Below are 24,504 nucleotides of genomic sequence, written 5' to 3' on the forward strand. Positions count from 1 at the left end.
TTGATGAAGCCCAGCATGCTAAACACCATTTTTTTTAACCACTCTGTTGCCAGTTTCAACAAACTATAAATTTGCTCTTCAAAGTTCCTCTGGTCAATTATACTCCATAGTAACCTACCATTCATAATACAAGTCCCATGCGGTTTGACTTTCCGAAATACATCACCTAACACCTATTTGCATTGAAATGTATTTGTCACACCTCAGTCCACTTAAATAACAAGGGTCCAAACACTCTCTGCAGCATGCCATTAGTCACTGGCCTCCATTCTGAGAAACAACCTTCAGTCAGTACCCTCTGTTTTCTGCCTCCGAGTCAGTTTTCAATTCATCTAAATAGATCTCCCTGTATCCCATGAGACTTAACCTTTCAGACCAATCTATTATGTGGAATCTTGGCAAAGACCTTGCTAAAGTCTGAATAGACAGCATCCACTGCCCTGTCGTCATCTACCTTTTTGGTTACTTCAAAAAACTCTAAAGGTTCGTCAAGTATTAATTTCCACACACAATGTCATGCTGATTCTTCTGAATCAGGCACTGTCTATCCAGATTCTGTCCCTCAGAGTTCCTTCCAGTAATCTCTGCACAACTGATGTAGTTCTTTGGCTTGTCTTCACTATCCATTTCAAACAACAGTGCAAAATTAGCCACCTCCCAGTCTTTGTAAACTTGACAGATGACTACTGATGAAGCAAATATCTCCCAAGGGCATCTGCAGTTTTCCCTCCAGCTTCTCATAAAGTCAGAGGATGCACTTTGTCAGGCCCTGGAATTTATCCATCTTAATGTACTGTAAGGCTGCAAATACCTCTTCCCTTGTAATATGAATGTTTTCTTAAAACATCTCCACTTCTTTCCCTATCTCTTAAGCAACTATTATTTTCTCCTCAATCAACACTGAGGAGAACTATTCATTAAAAATCAGACATCTTCTGTGGCTCAAGGCATAGCCAACACTGCTGATCTCTACTGGGATCTACTCTCTCTGGACACTTTTTTATATAATGTTGCTATAGAACCTTTTGGGATTTTCTTTAACCTAATTTGCCAGATTTATCTCATACCATCACTTTGTTTTTTTTATTTCCTCTTTAAGAGTACTTCTAACCTTTTTCTGCTGTCTTCTGCTGTTTCAGCATATCCACTTCAATGTTCAACATGTTGTCTGATTAGAGATGCTCTTAGGCACACCACTGGTGTAACGTGGTTATTTGAGTTACTGTTGCCTTCATGTCATCTTGAAACTGTTTGGCAATTCTCCTCTTCCTCATTAAAAAAGCGGTTTTACACACAGAACTGATGCTCACTGGATTTTTTTTTTGTTGTTTTTTGCACCATTCTCTGTAAACTCCAGAAACTGAGTTTGTGTGTGAAAATCCCAGGAGATCTGCAGTTTTTCAGATACTCAAGTGAATATCATTCTGATATTTAGTCTGAACATCAACTGAAACTCTTGACTATGCTCTGGTTGTTATGAATTGAGTTGCTGGCGCATGATTGTTTGATTAGATATTTGCATTAGAAGCAGGTGTACAGATGTATATAATGAAGAGGCACAGAATGTATGTCAGTGATAATACATCTGATTCTGATTTTGACAGATTGTGCTTTGCACTATTATAGAGAAAGGGATATCTGGCAGCTTCGTAGATTGTTCTAGTATTGGGAGTAATTATTTATTTACTGTTTATTGTATGAATGAGACACATTAATGTGAAATGATTTGGAGTGATACAGATCATAAAGTGAATTGGTTGATAAATTGCAGAGTTGACAGATTTTCTTCCATCAATCCCTGCTGCCCTGTTGCACTTCCCAAATAATGAATGGTTAGGAGGCAAGAAGTATTTCAAAGAAGACATGCTGCTTCATCAGGAGGTATTATTAGTGGCAGCATTGGTTTTACCTGCAACTTGATGGCATATAGTGATGTTTGTCCTGTTGTAATTTCAATGTCATTACCTAATCTTATAACCATCAATAATGCCAAACTCTTTTAAGAACTACTTTGAGTTTATGTTCTATTACATGTACTGTGATAAGTACTTGTCACAGTAAGTAGTTCATCAGGAATAATGTTCCTTTTTAATATTTCTTTTACTTTTAAAAAATTTTGTGTGTTTGCTCTGTAACTCTAATTTTACCACTATTGCTCTCGGGACCAATCCTGATATGTACATTGATAGCTACTTTATTATGAGCTTACTTCAGCCATTGAACGGATATCTCCATAACATTAAATCAGTGGTTCATAATTGTCCTTTTTAATTTTGCAATAGCACGATTTTATAAAAGTAGGTGTGGTATCATGCAAATAGCATATGAACTGAACATGCCTCTCATGTTTCCTGAATTATTTAAATGCAGAAGACAAAATAGTTTTTTAAGTTGTTAATTGCTTTCTCATATGTTTCAAAGCCGAAGTGTATTTTCCTTAAAAGCAACCATTAATTAAGCATCACGAGTGAATCTGCAGATGCTGGAAATAAATAAAAACACAAAATGCTGGCAGAACTCAGCAGGCCAGACAGCATCTATAATCACTCCTGATGAAGGGTTTTGGCCTGAAACGTCGTCACTACCTCCTTCCATAGATGCTGTCTGGCCTGCTGAGTTCTGCCAGCATTTTGTGTTTTTATTTTTTCATTAATTAAGCATCATTAGTTTAAATATATCTTTCCATTTGTTAGAATTGTATTGATATATTTCTCTGCTTTTAGGTACAACTTACATTTATACCATCTGTAGACATTTAATGGTTTTAGCATTCTATGCTCAGGTAAGACACATTAAATTGGCTGTTCTTTTATCTTCAATGTTGGGATAAATTTTGCATTGTTGCTTGTCAGGAAAGGCACACAGAGCTACTGGAGTTCATTTATTTTTGTACTAAGCAGATATAACTTTACATGAGGTACTCTGCTACAGTGTTTATCCTCTACAGATAGTTAAAAGAAAATGTTTCCCATTTCTTGTTTACATTTTAATTTTTCTTTTGATATTATAATAAATCAACATGCACTTGTACGGTATAAGTAAAATAAAGTGTTTCTCTGAAATATTTTTAAACAAATTGATCCATATACACCTATTTGTTTCCCTTTCCCCACCTTTGAAGTGTCTTGAGGATGGTAATTAGGGAATGAGCTCTGAGGTGGTTGATTCACATTGTAGTGGATGGCTTTGATTTAAGAGAGAGTAAATGGCTAGTAGTTAACAGCTGGGGAGCACCAGGGATAGAGATGGTATGTGTGAATCATAAGGAGATATTTAACTGGGCAGGAGGTAAATAAAGGGAGTAGGAGCTAAAAGTGGTGAGGCCTAATAGAGAGGGGAGACTGAAAGAGGCAGAGATGGGAAATAAGCGAGAACTTTGGAGACTAAGAGAGTAAGGGGAGAAGGATAATGGAGCAGGGCAGTTTAGAAGAAGAACACTTGTGTATCTGTGATGTAATGAATGAGTGATTAGTAGGGCACTCTGTGTGTGTTTACATAACCACACTGCTTGCTTTAACAGCTGTCCCTGGTGCAGGTAATTCATCCTCAATTCCAAGGGACTGCCCAAGAATTCCATATGTTTGAGTGATTATACTATCTTTGTCTTTTTGTCTGCATTTGGTCCTCTTCCTTTACCTAGATTTGTATCAGTTATTTTTCCTCCGTCTCCCTCTGTGCTTGCGTTTCAAGCTTGCTTTTATAGTGTCTTTAATGACTAAGTTATCCCGCATTGGTTTAAAATTAGTGATAAATATCTTCCTATGTGGTGAAGTGCTGGAACTGGGTTGAGGCAGCTGGCTGGAGTATAAGGGGAAAGAAGTTCATTCACCACAATTGCAGATGGGAGAACTTTGGATCTATGGATCATTGGACTCTCTTCCAGGACATGTACAAACAAAATGGTTTGCATCTGAACTCAAGGGGCACCAATATCTTTGTTAGGAGATTTGCTAGTGCCATTTGGGAGGGCTTGAACCACAGCAGCAGGGCAGTAGGTGGTAGGGTTGAGGACAAGAAAGGTGGTCGAATAAGTAAGACTGTAAGGAAAGACAGCAAGGGTGGGCTAATAAACAGCAGAATGTTGACTTAATGCTCCGCACAAAGTGTCTGCTCCAACTACACGTACCTCTGTTTTCATACCTGTCTCAATGGTCCTGAAGGTGCTTTAGGTTCCTCTTCCACTTCTACACCTTGCTTTGCTTATTCAGTCCATCCTAATCTGAGATTCTGCTTGGAGATGTAAATCACAGTGGCATGTTCTCTGCCTCTTGCTTATTAACATTATTTACCTTGGGAGTGAGAATGGACAAGTGAGATTCCTGTGAGGCTGCACAGACCAAGGTATATATCCATGATGATAAACCATATATCTTTTTGAACCTGCACCCAGCAGGCTAGTGTGAGTGAATACAAGTGCTCACTGTCTTTCCTGTTGAGGTTGCATTCCCAGCAACTTGGTTGGAAACCTCAAGCTAATGTGAAGCAGTAGCCTGATACCTTTCTGAGATTTTATGGTTTTAAGCTACAATTCTGAAAGGTATCGGTTTGCGAACAAACCCCTGCTGTGCTATAATTGGGAGAATAATGTTTGCCCACAGAAAATAAGGACTTGCTGTTACACAGTGATAATGACAGAAAATTGGGCATGAGCAGTGCTGGGATGAACAGCTGCAGGTAAGTGACACAATACCTGATTATGGATCAATTTAAAGTCAGAGAATTTCTAGTCCAGATAGTATAGATAAATTAAAAAGAAACACTGTGGGTATAGTTTAATTTTCAGCTATATTGAGAATCTGACTTGTTTCATAATTCATGTTGTTTGAACAGGCTTTTGAATATGTACTGTGGGCCAGCATCAGCATGGAATCATCTGCCCCACTTTTGACAGTTCGCTATCTTAGCTGGAGAGCCACACTTTATACAGCTGTGTGTCAGTGTTACTATGACTGTGACTCTGGCATACTTGGAGAGGTATAATATTTTAATTGTTCCAATCAACATTTATTTAATCTTTGTTCATGCTACATATTTTTATATACACTCCACACTGCATAATCCATTCTTCAATTGTGCAATAAGTAAAAATGCAAATCACTTTTAATCAACATTCACATCTGCCAAACCTTCATATTGGCAGAGAAATACCTTGATGACTTCCACATTCCTCTTATTCATCTAAAAAAATATAACTTCTTTAAAAATTAATTACTTTTAACTTCATTTTCCATTTGATATGTTTTCCTGTAGTTAACTAAATTCTTGAGCACTCACCTTATTTTCTTTCTTAGCCTTGTGCATGTTAGATATATAGATGCAGGAACATCTCTGTCTTGTCTGTCTCTGGCCCTGGAATGATAAATTACTGGATATTAAGGGAATCAAGGGAGATATGGTTAGTGGAGACACAAGAGACTGCAGATGCTGGAATCTGGAGCAAAAAAAAGAGCTGCTGGAGGAACTCAACGGGTCAGACAGTATCTGTGGAGGGAAATGGACAGTTGATGTTTAGAGTCAAGATGAGGTCCAGAAGAGAGAATATAGGGAACTTGGTAGAAAACTGTAAGCAGGACTAGTAGGACCACTCTGTATTGCTGCCTGTACCAAAAGCTAGTTAGGGTAAGAATACGATGATTTGGCAAATAAAAGTGTGGCTGATGAATTGATGCAGGCGGCAGGGTTTCAGATTTCTCGATCATTGGAATTTCTTCAGGAGAAGGTATGGCCTGTACATAAAGAACGTGTTACACCTACAAGATGGCTTTTTAAAGCAGCTTGTGGTTGAGCCCATGCGGGAAAAAAGCAATTCTGGATTGGGGGTTGCTAAATGAACCAGGTTTGGTTAGTGAGCTTAAAGTTGAGAAACACTTAAGAGTCAGTGATCATAATATATTCTCCCTGCAGTTTGAAAGGGAGAAGCTAAAACAAGATGTATGTATTACAGTGAAGTAAAGAGAACTACAGAGGCATAAGAGAGGAACTGGTTAAAGTTGGTTGGAAGGGGACACTAGCAGGGAGGATGGCAATACACCAATGGCTGGTGTTTTTGGAAGCAATTCAGAAGGTGCAAGATAGATTTATCTCAAAGAAGAAGTATTCTAAAGGAAGAATGAGGTAACTGGGGCTGACGAGAAGTAAAAAATAGCATAAAAGGAAAAGAGAGGACATCTAATATATCAAAAATTATTGGGAAGCAAAAAGATTGGGAAGCTTTTATAAACCAACAGAAGGTAACAAAAAATCAATAAGAAGAGAATAGAAGCCTGTAATATAAAAGAGGATGCCAGAAGTTATTTTTCCAGATATAAACAAGTAAAAGAAAGGCATGAGTGGATATTGGACTGTTGGAAAATTACATTGGAGAGGTAGCAATGGGGGCAAAACAATCGCAGATTAGCTTAATAAGTATTTTGCGCCAGTCTTCACTCTGGAGGACATCAACAGAATGCTAGAACTTCAAGAGTGTCAGGGCAGAAGTGAGTATAGTCGTCACTACTAAGGAGAAGGTGCTTGGAAAACTGAAAGGTCTGAAAGTAGATAAGTCACATGGGCCAGATGGACTACACTCCAGGGTTCTGATGGAGGTAGCTGAAGAAATTGTGGAGACACTAGTAGTGATCTTTCAAGAATCACTAGATTCTGGACAGATTCCAGAGGAATGGAAAATTGCAAATGTCACTCCATTATTTAAAATGTAAGGGAAACAAAAGACAGGAAATTAGAGGCCAGTTAATCTGACTTCAGTGATTGGAAAGATGTTGGAGTCTATTACTAAGGATGAGGTTTCAGGGTACTTGGAAGGCACATGATAAAATAGGCCAAAGTCAGCATGGTTTCTTTAAGGAAATCTTGCCTGACAAACCTGTTGGAATTCTTTGAAGAAGTAATAAGCAGCATAGACAATAGAGAGTCTGTAGATGTTGTTTACTTGGATTTACAGAAGTCCTTTTACAAGGTGCCACACATGAGACACTAAGATAAGAGCCCATAGTATTACAGGAAAGAAATTAGCATGGCAGAAGATTGGCTGACTGGCAGAAGGCAAAGTGTGGGGAAAAAGGGGCATTTTCTGTTTGGCTGGCAGTGATTAGTGGTGTTCTGCAAGAGTTTGTGTTGGGGCCACTCCTTTTCACATCATGTGTCAATGATTTGGATACTGGAATTTGTGCCATTGTGTCCATTTTTGTAGATGATACAAAGGTAGGTGAAGGGGCAGGTAGAAGCAGGAAGTTTACAGAAGAACTTAGACAAATTAGGGGAACGGGCAAAAAAGTGGCCCATGGAATACAGTGTAGGGAAGTGCATGGTCATGCAATTTGGCAGGTAGAATAAAGGCATAGATCATTTTTAATTGGATATAAAATTCAGAAATCACTTGTGCAGAGAGACTTTGGAGTCCATGTGCAGGATTTCCTGAAGGTTAATTTGTAGGTTGAATTGGTAGTAAGGAAGGAAAATGCAATATGTATTCATGTTCATTTCGAGAGGAGTTGAATATTAAAAACCAGATGGTCCAGAGGAAGTTCACAAGAGTGATTCCAGGAATGAAATGGCTAATGCATCAGGCATGCTTGATGGCTCTAGCCCTATGTTCACTGAAGCTTAGAAGAATGAGGAAGGATCTCATTGAAACCCATTGAATATTGAAAGGCCTAGATCAGGGGTCAGCAACCTTTACCACTGAAAGAGCCAATTGGACCTGTTTCCCACAGAAAAGAAAACACTGGGAGCCGCAAAACCCGTTTTACATTTGAAATGAAATAACACTGCATACAACGTTTTGTTTTGCCTTTATGCTATGTATAAACAAACTATAATGTGTTGCATTTATGAAATTGATGAACTCCTGCAGAGAAAACGAAATTACATTTCTGCATGCAACAAAAACATTTTGAACTCCGAAAAAAAGACCTTGGGTTGAAGGTTACTTTTAAGTAAAATACTCAACGTCTATTTGAGTCCTTCTTGTATTTATGAAAAACGCCAAACTTAAATTTGCCGCCAGCAGCAAACCAAAAATAACGTCAACCAGCTGTCAACCTGAAAAATAAAAGGACTATTTCACTGAACAATGAAAACATATGAATATACGTAAAATAATAGGCAATTAAAATATTTATCATACTTGGTCAGGTTGACTCACACCTGACAATGCAGTCATATTCAGTAGGGATGGATCGATGCTTAGGGGAGTGACCGGGAAGGATAATATGTTTTTTTCCTCTCTGAACTCACAGAAGCGTTTCCCAAACGATGTTTGCATTGCGACGATTGTAGAATGTAAATACTCCAAATTTATCATGTCGTGACCTTGTTTGAACTCTCTCAAATTGGGGAAGTGAGACAATGTGCCTTTCTGTAAATCTCTGGCAAGCACTGTCAACTTGCGCTCGAATGCCAAAACATCCTCCAACATGTGCAGGGCTGTACGTCCTTACCCCTGAAGAGCTGTGTTCAGCGTGTTTAGGTGCGCTGTCATGTCTACCATGAAGTGTAGCTTTTCCAGCCACTCTGGCTGTTCCAGCTCAGGAAAGGTGGGCCCTTTGCTGCCCAGGAAAGTTTTCACTTCTTCCAGACACGCGACAAAGCGTTTCAGCACCTTCCCTCTGGACAGCCAGTGATAAAAACACGTTGTAGCGGTGTGCTACACGCAGTCAGTAAACTGCAGTCAAAGATAGCTTTATTCGAACTAAACAGCCTTGCTTTTAAGCCTCCCTCAACCCGCCCCCCCATGGGCGCGGATGCTGCAAAAGACACGTACTCACAAACCCCCGTAGGCTATCTCCCTTAGCCTGAACGCTGGCTAATTGTGAGCCAGTTCGGATGTGTCAGGAAATGGGTCGCCACAACGTCTTAATTAGATTGTACAAGATCACCATAATCTTCAAATTTAGAATTACATTTCAAAAACTAACATAAAATACATTTTAATTAAATACTGACCAATTATTTCCCAAAGCAACAGGGAGCCGCAGCACAGACGTAAAAGAGCCACATGTGTCTCCGGAGCCGCGGGTTGCCGACCCCCGGCCTAGATAGAGTGGATGTGGAGAGAACATTACCTATAGTGGGGACTCTAGGACCAGAGGGCATAGATTCAAATTAGAAGGACATCCCTTTAGTACAACTGATGAGAAGGAACAACTATAGCCAGAGGGTGGTGAATCTGTGGCAACAGATAGCTGTGGAGGCCACGGTGGCCTTTTGTTGGTTGGGATTGATCATGGATGTTGCTTCCTAATTGTCTATATCAAAATCAATACTCAAGGCAGTATGTATGGAGAGCAAGCTGTTGCCTACACACCAGGTTCCCCCTCTCCATGCAGCTTATGAATCCAAAAGCACAACAAAAACCAATGCAGTTTGATACCAGCGGGAGTTGCTATTCAGCATTGACGTCAATGTAGAACTGATTTAATGACTCCAGCTCTGGATTTTTCCTCTGGGTTTACTCCCAAAACCTTCCCCCAAAGTGGATATGACAGCAAAGCAGTTTGAGATTAGAATTTTTAATTTTATTTTTATTTTATTCAGATACAACACAGAGCAAGTGTCATAAGTTGGACGTTGAATCAGGACCCAACTGCAGGACACAGACACTGGAGTCCTGGAAACAGGACGAGACAGAACCCAAGGATGGGACGGGATGCAGTCCAGGCAGGGGAAGCAGGACCAGAATGAGGGACTGGGAACAAGGAGTCTGGGGTGGACTCCAAGCCTGAGACTGGACAAGGACCCAGAACCTGGGTCTTGCCTCGGGCTCGGACTCCCAAACCCAGGCGAGGACGTGACGAGGCTTGGTTAGGGACTTGGGGTCTTGAGGCTTGGCTTGAGGCTAGAGGCTGCTGGCTTGGGGAACTTGGAGGCTGGAGCTAGGGGCATCACCACTGACAAGCCGGGACTCATCTATAACTTCACACCAAGGTAGGGCAGGACCATCCGTCGGGTAATGGCAGAACAGCCTGACCTACCAACAGAGGCAAAGACAAGACAGATTCCCCTGCAGGGCAACAGCAGAACGGCTTGACTTACCCAGCAGGGGCAAGGACAGGAAGAGACAAATACCAAGGAACGACAGACAGTTGCATCTCTGCATTGGGGTAACTCCGAGTAGCCATTACAGCTGGCAGCCTTTGCTGGCTACAGAAGCAGCCAGATCCCTACCTAGCTCAGAGTGGCTGATGGCCATCCAGCTGGCCCAGGAAACGGCTGAATCCGTACCACAATGACCACTCCAACTACTACCAGCAAGGGTTCCAGAAGTCATGGTTCTCCAACGTGGCCCCAAGGATGGCAAGAGTCCATTCTAGCCTTCCAGCAGCCATCTATGCCATGAGTATCTTGACAAGACAACCCCCCAACCACACTGAATGCCAGGGCCACTTATATTCCCAGTTCCAATATGAGCCTCAGGTGTTTCTAGTTAAGTCCAACTGCAGCAAGGGACCACCGGAAAACCCGGAGTCCAGAGTCCGTGGACTGGACCACGGACTTCGGACTGAACCACCACAGTAAGCCCTTGTGACAATTTGAGCTGCCCACCTAGCAACACTCGATTTAACCCTAGCCTAATCACAGAACAATTTACAATGACCAATTAACCTACCAACTGTTAGGTCTTTGGACTGTGGGAGGAAACTGGAGCACCCAGAGGAAACCTACATGGTCATAGGGAAAGCATACAAACTCCTTACAGAGAGCAGCATGAATTGAACCCATGTTCCTTGTATTGTAAAGCATTGTGCTAACCACTATGCTACCATGCTGCCCACAGATGTGGAGGCCAAGTGATTGTATATATTAAAAGCAATGCTTGATAGGTTCTTGATTAGTAAATGTGTCAGAGGTTATGGGAAAAGGCAGGAGAATGATGTTGAGAGGGATAATAAATCAGCCATGACTGAAAGGCTTAATTCTGCTCCAATGTCATATGGTCATATTATCCAAGGAACGTATGATTTGCTTACCCCTTAACATAGCTTGCTGCTTTCTTAAATCTCATACAGCAGCCACCCATGTTATTCCTTTGCAGAATGTTTTAAAATGAGGTCTTTGTTTTCATAATTAATTAATTACACTTTAACTTCTCAATTCTATTTGATCAGTTGTTCTTGCCCATCATCTCTAAGAATTTGCAATTTCATTGTTTGACAGTGGAGATACCTTTGGCATACTCTTGGATAAAGATAGAACAGATACAATGATCTGTCCTGTGAAATTCCATGATTGCCCTTTAACTCTGACAAACGTTATTATGCCCGTTCTCACCTTTGTTCATCCAGAGAATGTAGCCTGAGTTTATCAAGTTGTCATTACAAGGATATTCTCTTGCCTCTCTTAATAACCTGTCAGAACTTTTGGATATGGCCTCAGATGTGAAGAGAGACACACTGAAGCGGTTTGACACTTCACTGACCTTTAATGAGAACCGTTGCAGAATTTAAAAGAGTCTTCATCTTGATTAATGGGACCACTGTTGATGACACCATAGAAATAGAAATGACATCCTTTGACATAAAATAAGAAATAGAAAATGTGTGCTTCAGAGGTTGCTTAATTTTTTGAGAATGACAGCAAACTTTGTTTCTCTGCTATGGGCTGCAAATTCTGGGCCAATGTACCATTTTGTGGTAAATTAATATGCGACATATTCTCATTCTTCATTTAGCATGTTAATATTCCCTTTGTTGTTTTAAAATAGACATTCGCTCGCCGTGCTTTAGGGAAGATCAGTGAATTAAACCATCTAGAAATGATGAGCTCATCTCCTCCACGTCCTGAAACTACTAAAATCTTTAGGGAGGCCACTATCAAGGTATCTAATGTGGCAATATAAAATGTTCAGTGAAATTTAACATCTTCTGTTTTTTTAAAAAATACATTTGGATTGAAAATACATTACCTGTTTTAGGTATCTGTAATGATCTTCAAAAGAGCAGTTTTTGAAAGTAGAAGAAAACCAAAAGGAATTTTGCGACCTAAGTTGAAAACTAACTACAGAGACACCCACAATGTAAGTTTTTAAGTAACTAGAATAGTAATTGAACCAAGGTTAACCTTGGTTAAATGGGGACCATGAAGAAGTGATGCTTTCTAAAATTATTCTGCATAAATGCGTCATTGAATTGTGATGTTATTTTAAACATTTGGTAAAGCTACTGTTCATTGATCTCTATCCATCATAATACTTAATTAAATAAAAAGATAATCATTATGGTTCATAATCATTGAAGTGTGGACAGTTAGTCAATAAACCATCCCATTTCCTTGGTATAAAGACTGTTCTTTACTATGCGCCAAACAGTCAATATTCAGTGTGGTCATGGAAAATGCCGTTTTATTTTCTTGCTGTAAGGATACGAATAAAATGCGACTTCTTCTTGTTGTAGGCTTAAATGTGATATGTTTGACCTACCTTCTAGGTCAATACACTTTCACAATACAAGCTTTTCAAATGATTTTCCTGTTACCTTTTTAGATGTAGTCACTTTTTATTCCAACACCAGTCTTCCAGGTATTGATTCCAAATGGCAGTGCTTTTTGAGTTAACATTTTATTCCACAGTTCCCTTCTTCTAATGAATGAAAAACTATGTCCCTGGGATTACTGACACCCTCTGTCAAGGGAAATGGGTCTTTGTAGTTTAATTTGTTGAGGCTTTTCATAATTTTAACACACCAGTTAAGTCTCCTCCTGGTCTTTTTTGAAAAAAGAACAAACTGGTCATTCTCATAGAGTCATGGAATTCTACAATTCCCTTACAAGGCCCTTTGGTTCATCACATCTATGCTGAGTATTATGCCTGTCTATGAAAATGCCATTTGCCTCCACTAATTCCGCATCCCACTATTCTTGCTCTTTTAAGTACCTGTCAAAGATGCCACTTAAACGTTGTTGCATAACAGAATTATAGTCACTGGACCCAAATGCTCCCCCACTACCCCGTAAACTATTGCCAGCCTCATTTCTGAAAAGGAGATTGTGCACAGTCCCTTCTCTAGTAGGGCAATCTCCCTGTAGCTTCAGAAAACTTTCCTGGACATGCTTGTGTATCCAGAGATACCAGCCACTGCCACCTGGCTGGTCGGAGGACACACCACATGCCAATCAACATTTGGTCCCTCCCGACTAATCAATGCGCACCTAAATTATTGATCACCTTAATTGGATTATCTCACCCAGCCCCATGCTGTAAAAGGTGAGACTTGTCTCTGGCTCGCTCTCTCTTACAGACCACCTCATTGAAGGTAAGTGAATTGATTTATGTTTGGGAAGGTCTATCGTTTGTCCTGGTAAGGGAGCCGTGGCTATCCAAGGTCAAGGGGGATAGCTGTTGTAGTGTTTTTCCCTTGTTCTTTGTATGTGTAACCGTACCCTGTCCCCACATCGCTTCCTGTGTATTGTAGTTGCTTGTGTTGACCCGACTTCCCCTTTAATAATAAATTCCTTATTATTAAAACTGTGTGTGTCCAGGCCTCTACTGTTGAGACTCAAAGAACCAGTTATTTCCATCACAACAGTTTATCAAATTTTTCCCTAAGGCTATTCCAGTCAAGTCAGGAATGGTAAAATAAAGTAATATCATAACACTATTGTTCTTGCACCTATCCGCAATTTCGCTACATACTTCCTCTAGTTCCTGCTTACTACTGGGTGGTGGTGGGGGAGGGTGGGGGAGGAAAAGAGGATTTGAAGGAGTCACCCCTTACTTATTATCCATATAGCCTCACTAATGTTTCTCTGGGATATCCTCTTTGAATGTTGCTGTAATGCTGTCTCTAAACAATAGAGCAACTCCCCTTCCTCTTACATCTAACTTCATCATACCAAGAATATCGATATCCCAGAACATTGAGCTGCAAGTCCTGCTCATCTCTTGGCCATGTTCTCATAATAGCTTTAATATTAGAATTCCAAATGCTCTTCTCTCTTGGAACAGTAACTGCACCCACTTCTCTTCCTTCACACACTACAACATCAGGCATACTGCAAGTGCCTTCCACAGTGAAGATTGATGTAAATACTCATTCAGTTCATCAGCCATCTCCTTGTCCCCCATTATTTCTCCTGCCTCATTTTCTAGAAGTCCTATATCCACTCTCATATTCTTTTATTTTTAACATGACTTTTACTGTCCACTTTGATATTATTTGCCAGCTTGCTTTCATATTTCATCCTTTCCTTTCTAATGATTTTCTTAGTTGCTCTCTGTAGGTTTTTAAAAGCTTCCCAATCCTCTATTTCCCCATTAATTTTTGCTTTGTTGTATGCTCTTTCTTTTTGCTTTTACAGTAACTTTAACTTCCCTTGTCAACCATGGTTGTACTGTCTTACCATTTGAGTATTTCTTCATTTTTGGAATACATATGTCCTGCACCCTCCTCATTTTTCCCAGAAACACACGATATTGCTGCTCTGCTAGTAGCTCCTTCCAAATTGGCCAACTCTTCTCTTGTACCACTGTAATCTCCCTTACTCTAATGAAATACTGCTACATCAGACCTTACTTTCTCCGAACAAATTTCAATTGAACTCAATCATATTGTGATCATGTGATCTCCAATTACCCTGAAACCACATCCTTAAACATTGACTCCAACATTTTCCCAACTACTGAGGTCAAACAAACTGGCCTATAATTTCCTTGCTTCTGCCTCGCTCCCTTGTTGAAGAGTGGAGTAACATTCACAGTTTTGCATTCCGCCAGAACCATGCCAGAGTCAACTGATTTTTGAAAGATCATTACTCATGCCTCCACTATCTCTTCAGCCACCCCTTTCAAAACTCTAGGGTGTATGCTATCTGGTCCAGGTGACTTATCTACCTTCAGACCTTTCTGTTTTTCAAGAACCTTCTCTCTAGTAATGGCAACTTCACACACTTCTGCTCCCTGACACTCTCGAACTTCCACCATACTGCTAGTATCTTTCGGTGCGAAGGCTGATGCAAAATACTTACTCAGTATATCCGTCATTCCCATTACTACCTCTCCAGCTTCATCATTCAGTGGCCTGATAACCATTGTCATCTCTCTTTTTACATTTAATGCATCTGAAGAAACTTTCAAAGGTACATTTAATGTCAGAGAAATGTATACAGTATACATCCTGAAATGCTTTTTCTTCACAAACATCCACAAAAACAGAGGAGTACCCCAAGGAATGAATGACAGTTAAACCCCAAACCCCCCCGCCAGCTTCCCCCTCCCATGTGTAAGCAACAGCAAGCAAACGATAGTCCCTCCCCCACCAGCAAAAAAGCATCGCCCCCTCCTGCAAGCACTCAAGCATGCAGCAAAGCATCAATAAAGACACAGACTTGAAGTACCCCAAAGACTGGTAATTCACCTGGTAATTCGATATACCACAGGCTCTCTCTCTCTCTCCCTAATAAGAAAAAGAGGGGTGTCTCTGTTTCACAGCGAGAGGGGAGACATAACAAACGACTCGCTGATTTACAAAAGCAAACATGAGGAAATCTGCAGATGCTGAAAATTCAAGCAACACACACAAAATGCTGTTGGAACGCAGCAGGCCAGCCAGCATCTGTAGTAAGAAGCACTGTCGACGTTTCGGGCCGAGATCCTTTGTCAGGACTAACTGAAAGGAAAGATAGTAAGAGATTTGAAAGTAGGAGGGGGAGGGGAAAATGCAAAATGATAGGAGAAGACTGGAGGGGGTGGGGTGAAGCTGAGAGCTGGAAAGTTGATTGGCAAAGGGGATACAGAGCTGGAGAAGGGAAAGGATCATGGGACGGGAGGCCTAGGGAGAAAGAAAGGGAGAAGAGAGCACCAGAGGGAGATGGAGAACAGGCAGAGTGATGGGCAGAAAGAGAGAGAAAAAAAAAGGAGGGGGAAAAACCTCCTCCAACCTGAGTGTGGCTTCATCATGACAATAGAGGAGGCCATGGATAGACATACCGCTCTGCCTGTTCTCTATCTCCCTCTGGTGCTCCCTTCCCCCTTTCTTTCTCCCTAGGCCTCCTGTCTGCCAATCACCTTTCCGGCTCCCAGCTTCACCCCACCTCCTCCGGTCTTCTATCATTTTGCATTTTCCCCTCCCCCTCCTACTTTCAAATCTCTTACTATCTTTCTTTTCAGTTAGTCCTGATGAGGGGTCTCTGCCTGAAACGTTGGCAGCGCTTCTCCCTATAGATGCTGCCTGGCCTAATACGTTCCACCAGCATTTGGTGTGTGTTGCTGACTTACAACGTTGAAAGTTTGTTGTGTCCCCTTTTTTCCCACGACACACTGATTCCCTGCAGAGGCACTGATCATGAGTCCGTCCGCCTCCACAGCCATGAAATCCCAGAGCTCCAAAGGTGAGCTAATCTTCTAGGCCACATACTTGGCATATTGAATAACGGCCACTCGAGAGACCCTGAGAGCCAAGGCCGGATCAAGCTAGTGAGGGGCCTGTAGCATATGTTATAAAGGAGCCCTAAATTAAAAAAAAAATGCACATAAGTATTAAAACATAAATTATTTACTTGCATAAGAAAGTAATTAAATTTTTTCATTTGCTATACAGCCAGATAATACGACAAATGTCTGACACTTAAGTAATAGTATTACTTACATGTAGGTATCAATTTCAAATGTCAAAAGTAACAAAACTACAATTTAAAGGTTAGATTTTCTAGATTTAGCATGAGCAAATTTGTTGATGACATTGGAAATGTCTATTTCATGCAGAAGTTCATGTTCAATGCTCATTAGAGTGAGATTGTTCAATTTGTTTTGACCCATGGTTCTCCTTAGTTCATTTTTAATCCTTTTCAGTTTTTAAAACAAACGTTCTCCACTGCAGTTGGTAACCATGAGTGACAAATAAATGCGCAAAGCATTTTCTACATTTGGAAAACATGACTCCAAAGAATTGTCAGTTATCAAACAGTACAACTGTAACTCTACAAGGTCTTGTTTGGCGCCAATATGAGAAGCAAGATCAGTTTTCAACAGTTCAGTAAACTGCACAAATTCTTCATCAAGACTTTCTTCCAGATCTTCCAGATTTGATTTAATAAAATTTGATGACTTCTTTACGATCTCTTCAGGTGTAAACAACTGAAAGAATCCAAAAACACCATTCACCTTTAGATAAGCTTTTTCCCTTTTTGACAGGGCAGAAAGCAAGCTGTCAATAATGGCATGAAATGTTCAGCTTTTAAACTTCTGAGAAGGTGTCTGAGATTCAACAAGTGGATCAAGAGTGCTGGAACCACTGAAATAATCATACGCGTGATTTTGCTTGTGGTTTCTTCGAATTTGCTGTTGATAATCTTCATACTTAGTCAGATCCCTGGCTTTTTGCTCAATGCCTGAAAAGGACTGCATAGCTTGAATATATCCATGCAAGGATTCATAAAGCGCACAAGCTATGTTCAAGTCTTGGCCAGAAGATTGCAAAGAAGCACTGGTCATTTGAAAACACTGTAATACTTGATCCCACAATATGAATATGGCCATTATTTCTGTTTCCAACTTCATCATGGTTGAAAGTTGTTGACACTCTGGCTTCTGATCATTGTTATTTGAAATGTCATCCAAGACTAGTTTTATTGCAGAAAAGCTGTGTAAAAGTGCTTTAGTTGCATCTGCATGAGCTGACCACCTGGTATCTGACATTCTTTTCACAATGGGCAAATGAGCAGCACCATCAGATAATGCAGCAGAAAGGAGACCCCACCGATAAGTAGAAGCAGAAAAAATGTGTACAGGTTTTCTACAAATTGAAAGAAAATTAATGCTTCTTGACAACATTCAGCAGCACATTTTCCAACCAAATTTAGTGAATGTGCAAAATGTGGAATGTAATCTGCAAACTCATTCAGCTCTTTAATTCGTGCTTGTAAGCCACGATACTTGCCATTCATGTTGCTGGCATTGCCATAACTTTGACCATGGCAGTCTTTTAGATCAACATCATTTTCCTTTAAAAAAGTCAAGTAAACTTTGAGCAAGCTGTTCAACAATATGACCTTCCATATCCAAAAACTTCACAAATCTTTCAACTGGTCCAGACGGCAAAACATAGCGCACAGTCAAAGTCAGCTTGTCCACATTAGATATATCTGGAGTAGAATCCAATGAAACAGAATAATCCTTGTATTTCTTCACTTCACCGATAATGTGATCCAGTATGCTGGATCCAATCAGATTGATGAATTCCTCACTTGTTTTAGATAGTAATGATTTATGCCCCCTTCCTTTGTTTGCATGAGCATTTATATGCTCTGCCAGAAAAGGGTCAAACTTGGCCAGTAATTCTAACAACCCCAAGTAATTTCCATTATGAGGAGAGCCAACAGTTTCATCACTACCACAAAATGAAAGGCCTCGTTCTACTAAAAACTTTACAACTTCGATTATTCGCTCTAGAAGTGTGCACCAATACTTTTGTTCAGTCTCCATTTCTTTCACAAGGTGGGAATTGACACATTTAGCTTTGTTTTCGTGCATCGACAGTGAAATTGAAGCTTGTCTATGTGAGGAACTCTTCATGTTGACGTAATAGATTGCTTGCATTTTTCCAGTCATTAAACCCTCTTCACTAAACTTTGATGAACATCCTGAAGTCATAACCTTGAATGGGAAACAGAATAGGCTTCCTTTGCTTTCTGAATAGCATAACCAATTTCTTGCATGTTGCTTGTTTGAGGGTTTATGAACATACGTAAAATAAGACTTCTGACAGTGCCGAGGTTTCTTTTCATTGTCATACAATCGCATGGATGAAGAGAAATCACTCTCAGCATGTTGACGTTCATCACTTCCCTTGGCTATCCAATATTCACGATTACAGTCATTTAGATTGTTTGGCCATTCAGCAATATCAGTAGAGTACTTGTTCTTTTGCATTCAATGGATGCTGGCTGTTGCTGTATCATGCCTTCTGCCTCACTAATATTAGTTGTTCCTATATTTCCAGCTTCAGCCGTTATACGCCATCACCATCTCCATGAACATCAAATAGTATGTCAACTTAGGTGTTTTTGATATCACAAGTTGGTCTCTTCTTTCTTTCTTCTTCCTTTGCTTTACGTTTTGCACTTTCAGAAGCATAATGACGTCCAATATCTCTGGCTCTGTTGCTCATTGCTATCTACATGAAAGCAACAGCATTGCCAGATCGTCGTTGTTGTAGCATGGATGAAATCACAGAGCGTTGCGTTACAGCTAGATACAAGGCAGTTTCTTTATTCAACGAAACAAGGTTACAGCTGGCAGAGACCCCTGGCAGAACAGGTCTAACCGCCTTGTGATTGAGGCTTGATATTTATTTGCTAAACACAAAGAACAATTCATAGTTATAGACAATTCTTTGAAGTTTTCACGTCTTTTGATTAAATTCATTCTACTGGCGCCAGTATGCCTAAACTGGCATTCATGGCCTTCAGGAATGCAAGTTAAAATCCATTATACATTATTTGGTATGTTATGTGCTAACAGAGGACTATTCATATTTGAAAAGCATAGATATAGTGTCTTCGCAACTACCTGTAAACCTAACATTCTTGTCTCAGAGGCACCAGAGATGCATTGTTACAAATGAAACTGGGTTCACAGCTTTTAGGAAATGCATTATAATGAGCTCAATCCACAGTACTTAGTCAAAGAACAGAAGACTGATCAACATGTACAAACAAGCCGGATGAACTCAGCAGGTTGGGCAGCATCTGTTGAAATGAGCAATCAACGTTTTGGGCTGAGACCCTTTGTCTTTTATGTTGGCTTTGACTTTTCTTGTTAGCCACGATTGTGTCATTTTGTCTTTAGAATACTTTTTCCTTTTTGAGGTGTATATTTCCTGTGCCTTCCAAATTGCTTCCAGAAATTCTAGCCATTGCTGCTCTGCTGTCACCCCTGCCAGTGTTCTTTTCCAATTAATTTTGGCCTGCTCCTCTCTCATGCCTCTGTGATTCTCTTTACTCCACAGTAATACTGATACATCTAACTTTATCATCTCTTTCCTTAAGCTCTCTAATCAATTTCATTTCATTGCACAACACCCAATCCAGAGTAGCTGATCCCTAGTATGTTCATCCTCAAGCTGATCCCCTAGTGGGTTCATCCTCAAGCTGCTCTAAAAAGCCATCTTGTAGGCATTCTAGAAATTCCATCTCTTGGGATCCAGCACCATTTTGATTTTCTCATGTTGGAATCCCCTGTGACTATTGTAATGTTGCCCTTTTGGCATACATTTTCTATTTCCCATTGGAATTTGTAGACCATATCCTTACTACTATTTAACTCCCATCAGGGTCTTTTTATCCTTGCAGTTCCTTAGCTCTATCCACAATGATTCAGCACCTTCTGACCCTATGTTACCTCTTTCTAATGATTTGATTTAATTTTGTACCACCCCTTCCCCCACTTCCTACTTGCCTGTCTTTCGATACAGTGTGTACCCTTGGATGTTAAGCTCCCAGCTATAATCTTTCAAGCATGATTCAATGATGCCCACAACGTCATACGTATCAATCTGTAACTGCACAACAAATCTTATTTTGTATACTGTGTGTATTCTAATATAGCACCATCAGTACTGCATTTCCCCCTTTTTGATTTAGTCCATATTTTACATTGTAACTCATCCTGTTGACTGCAATTTTGCCCTATCATCAGCCTCTCCATGCTAGCAGTCTCACTACACATTGCCTTGGTTCTTAAACTAACTACTTCAACCTCAGCACCATCACTCCAGATCCTATCCCCCTGCCTAATTAGTTTTGTTTCCTGAACAGCTCTAGCAAACCTGCCTGTAAGGATTCCCCTCAGGTTCAGGTATAATCCGTCCCTTTTGTACAAGTTGTACCTTCCCCAGAGGAGATCCTAATAATTCATAAATCTGAACCCCTGCCCCCTGAAATAAGAAATGACCACATTAATGGGATTACATTTTAGACTATTCAATAGTGCTGCGGGATTTAGAGGAACCCATTTGTTGAGAGTTTGCAGAAATCATCCACATTCCACATTAAACTTTCCACATACTGACTAGTAATCACATACTATAAAAGAGCTGTAATGCACACAAAATGCTGGAAGAACTCAGCAACCCAGGTAGCATCTGAGGAAAACCGTAAAGAGTTGATGTTTTGGACCAAGACTCTTCATCAGGACTCTGTTGTTTATAAAAGGGCTAAATGGGATAGAGTTTGGCAAATATGTTCAGGGAAGCTTCCTTAATAAATATACAGAGGTCCCAACCAGAGGGGGTGCTATACTGGATCTTCTATTCAGGAACAAGAGAGGGCAGACAACAGAAGTTTATGTAGGGGGACACTTTAGATATAGTGTATATAATTTATGCAGAAGGATAGGTCTGGTCCTCGGGTAGAAATTCCAAATTGAAGAAAGGCCAATTTTTTTGGTATCAGAAAGTATGTGACAAGTGTGGATTGGGGCAGGTTGTTTTCTGGCAAAGGTGTGCTTGGCAAGTGGAAAACCTTTGGAAGTGAAATTTTGGGAGTATAGAGTTTTTATACTCCTGTCAAAATAAAAGGCAAGACAAACAGGCTTAGAGAACCTTGTTTTTTGAGAGATATTAAGGCCTGATTAAGAAGAAGAAGAAAGAGTTTCATAGCAGGTATAGGCAACAAGGATTAAATGAGGCATTAGAAGTGCAAGAGGGAAATCTTAAGAGGGAAATCATGAGGTTTGGAAGAAGAATGAGGTTGCTGAAGCAGACAAGATGAAGGAGAATCCTAAGGGCCTCCATAGATAGAATACTGGGCAAAAGTCTTATGCACTTGTATATAGCGAGGGCGCCTAAGAATTATGTATAGCACTGTATTGGTCTATGTTAGGTGGAAAGTGAGTCTACAGATCTGGTGGGAGCAAAGGATGTTGGGAATGGTGAGGGCAGAGTACTGTGGAAAGGGTGAGAGACAGATGGCAGAGAAGGAGCGCCAGGGAGAAGGGGTGGTATGGGTGCAGACATACCCAGCCCTGAGACACCAGACAATGTCATTTGATTCCAAGCTGTTGGTCTATTGATCGTTGCTTCCCTCTCCCTTTCCCTTTTCCCAACCATGATTCCCCTCTCTCTGCCCCCTTCCCACTCAGTCCACAATGGAGACCCATATCAGAAACAGGTTTATCATTACTCACGTATGTCATGAAATTTGTTTCTTTTGTGGCAGCAGTACAGTGCGATACATAAAATTAGTACAGTACTGTGCACGTCTTTGGCACCCTACCTATACAGTATAATATGTGCCTAAAGACTTGTTCTCGATACTGTATATTAAGAGCAAAATGATAGGAAGGAAAGAAAACTGGTCTTGAAGATCACGTGATCATCTATGCCTGAGCTGAAAGAGATGGGGGAGATCCTAAATGGATTTTTTGCATCTGTATTTACTTTGGAGACAGAAATGGAGTCTATAGAAGTGACACAAAACAGCAGTGAGGCCATGGGCCATATATGGATTACAGAGCAGGAAGTGCTTACTGTCTTGAGGCAAATTAGGGTGGATAAATCCCCAATAAGATGTTCCCTCAGATCTTATGGGAGACTAGTGCAGGAATTGCAGGGGCCCTACCACAGGAATTTAAAACATCCTTCACCAGGGGTGAGGTGCTGGAGGTTTAGAAGATAGCCAGTGTTGTTCCGTAGTTTAAAAAAGGCTCTGAGAATAAGCTGAGAAACTACTGGTCAGTGAACCTGACATCTGTGGTGGGTAAGTTGTTGGAAGGTATTCCAAGGGACAATCTGTGGCCACTTTATTAGATCTACACATATACCAGCTTTTTAATGCAAATATCTAATCAACCAATCATGTGGAGGCAATACAATGCATTAAAAATACAGACATGGTCAAGAGATTCATTTGTTGTTCAAATCAAACATCAGACTGGGAAAGAAATGCGATCTGAGTCACTTTGACTGTGGAATAGTTGTTGGCTCCTGATGGGTGGTTTTGAGTATTGTTACAAACCTGCGGTTGTTTACTGAGACTGTTTCTTTAAGAGCGCCTGAGTGAGGCGGAACTATGACATCAGTCATAGGCTGTCATAGAGATAGAGAGAGAGAGAGAGAGAGAAAAGAAAAAAAAGAAAACAAGTTACTCTCACAGTCTTCGCAAGACTTGGAATGACGAACTGCCTGGCAAGTTTGCTACAGAATGGGTGAAGTCTAAGGCTTTCCCATTACCCAAAAGATTGGATTAATCGACGTTACTGGATACAGCGAATGCGTGACTGTCACTTTGTATAATCTATAGGAATGGATTTTGGAATATCCTTTGGGACCACTGGTGTAACCCTTGCCTGGTTATGTTGTGTTGTAACCATTCAAAGACGATATTCCTGTGACAGGTCGCTTTTGGTGATAATCTGTATGTGGATACGGACGGATTCCATGGACAAGATCTTGGGCGGCTATTACTTTGTTTACCTGACGTGGAACTTGTGGAATACTTCGTACTTCTCTCTCCACTACAATGTGGGTTACAAAAATCTCTCTCCATCATTTATTCCGTGGATTACTGAATCTTAATAATTTGCCATCCTAAGACTTTAATAACTATTCCTAATCTTGATAGTTACTCATATACATGCATAACACTGTTAACTTTCATTTATTTCATCAAGTTGCTATATTGTAAGTAGGTACTAACAAAGATAGTGGTTTTAACATTAAAACCTGACTCAGTGTGAAATCTCTTGCTGTAACGACTGATGCTCTGGTATTTTCTTGCACATCAGTATCTAGAGTTTATGGTGTGAAAAACAGAAAAACATCCGGTGAGTGGCAGTTCTGTGAGTGACAATGTCTTGTTAATGAGAGAGATCTGAGGAGAATGGGCAGACTGGTTCAAGGCAACAGTAACTCAAATAAATACGATTTACAACAGAGGTCTGTGAAAGAGTATCTCTAAATGCACATTGTGGCAAATCTTAAAGTGGATGGGCTTCAACAGCAGAGGACCAGGAACATCCAGTGAGTGGCCACTTATTAGGCATAGAAGGTATAAAGTGGCCACTGAGTGCAAGTATTTGGATAGACAGGGACTGATTAGGGATAGTCAACATGGCCTTGTGTGTGGTAGGTCATATTTAACCAATCTTTTGGAGTTTTTCAAGGAAGGTGCTAGGAAAGTTGATGAAGAAAAAGCAGTGGAAGTTGTCTACATGGACTTCAGCAAGGCACTTGATAAGGTCCACATGGGAGGAGGGTCAAGAAGGTTCAGTCGCTTGGCATTCTGGATGAGGTAGTAAATTGGATTTGACATTGGCTTCATGGGAAAAGCCAGTGAGGGTGGTTGCCTCTTTGACTGAAGGCCGCGACTAATGCAGTGTTAGAGATTGTTGCTGGATATGCTGTTGCTTGTCAGCTACTGCGTACTCATTGGCCACTTTATTAGGTACCTCCTGTTGTTAACGTGGCCTCTGAGTGCATGTTCATAGAATTCTGCTGCTGTAGCCCATCCACTCTGAAGAGCATCTCTGAATGTACAACATTCTGCTTGATCTGTTATGTGTTCAGAGATGCTCTT

The 24,504-nt window shown here is 40.5% G+C and overlaps 1 protein-coding gene across 1 annotated transcript in view; it reads left to right on the forward strand.

Moving 5' to 3' along the window:
• The window catches only part of LOC132403954 (cilia- and flagella-associated protein 54-like), a 460,583-nt gene that overhangs the window by 21,743 nt on the left and 414,336 nt on the right, over positions 1-24,504 (forward strand). The window contains exons 5-8 of the mRNA XM_059987831.1: positions 2,724-2,782; positions 4,831-4,974; positions 11,702-11,815; positions 11,912-12,013. Coding sequence (XP_059843814.1) covers positions 2,724-2,782; positions 4,831-4,974; positions 11,702-11,815; positions 11,912-12,013 — 419 coding nt within the window. The remainder of the gene's footprint in view (positions 1-2,723; positions 2,783-4,830; positions 4,975-11,701; positions 11,816-11,911; positions 12,014-24,504) is intronic.

Source organism: Hypanus sabinus, chromosome 13, assembly GCF_030144855.1.
Source record: "Hypanus sabinus isolate sHypSab1 chromosome 13, sHypSab1.hap1, whole genome shotgun sequence".
NCBI classification, from domain to species: domain Eukaryota; kingdom Metazoa; phylum Chordata; class Chondrichthyes; order Myliobatiformes; family Dasyatidae; genus Hypanus; species Hypanus sabinus.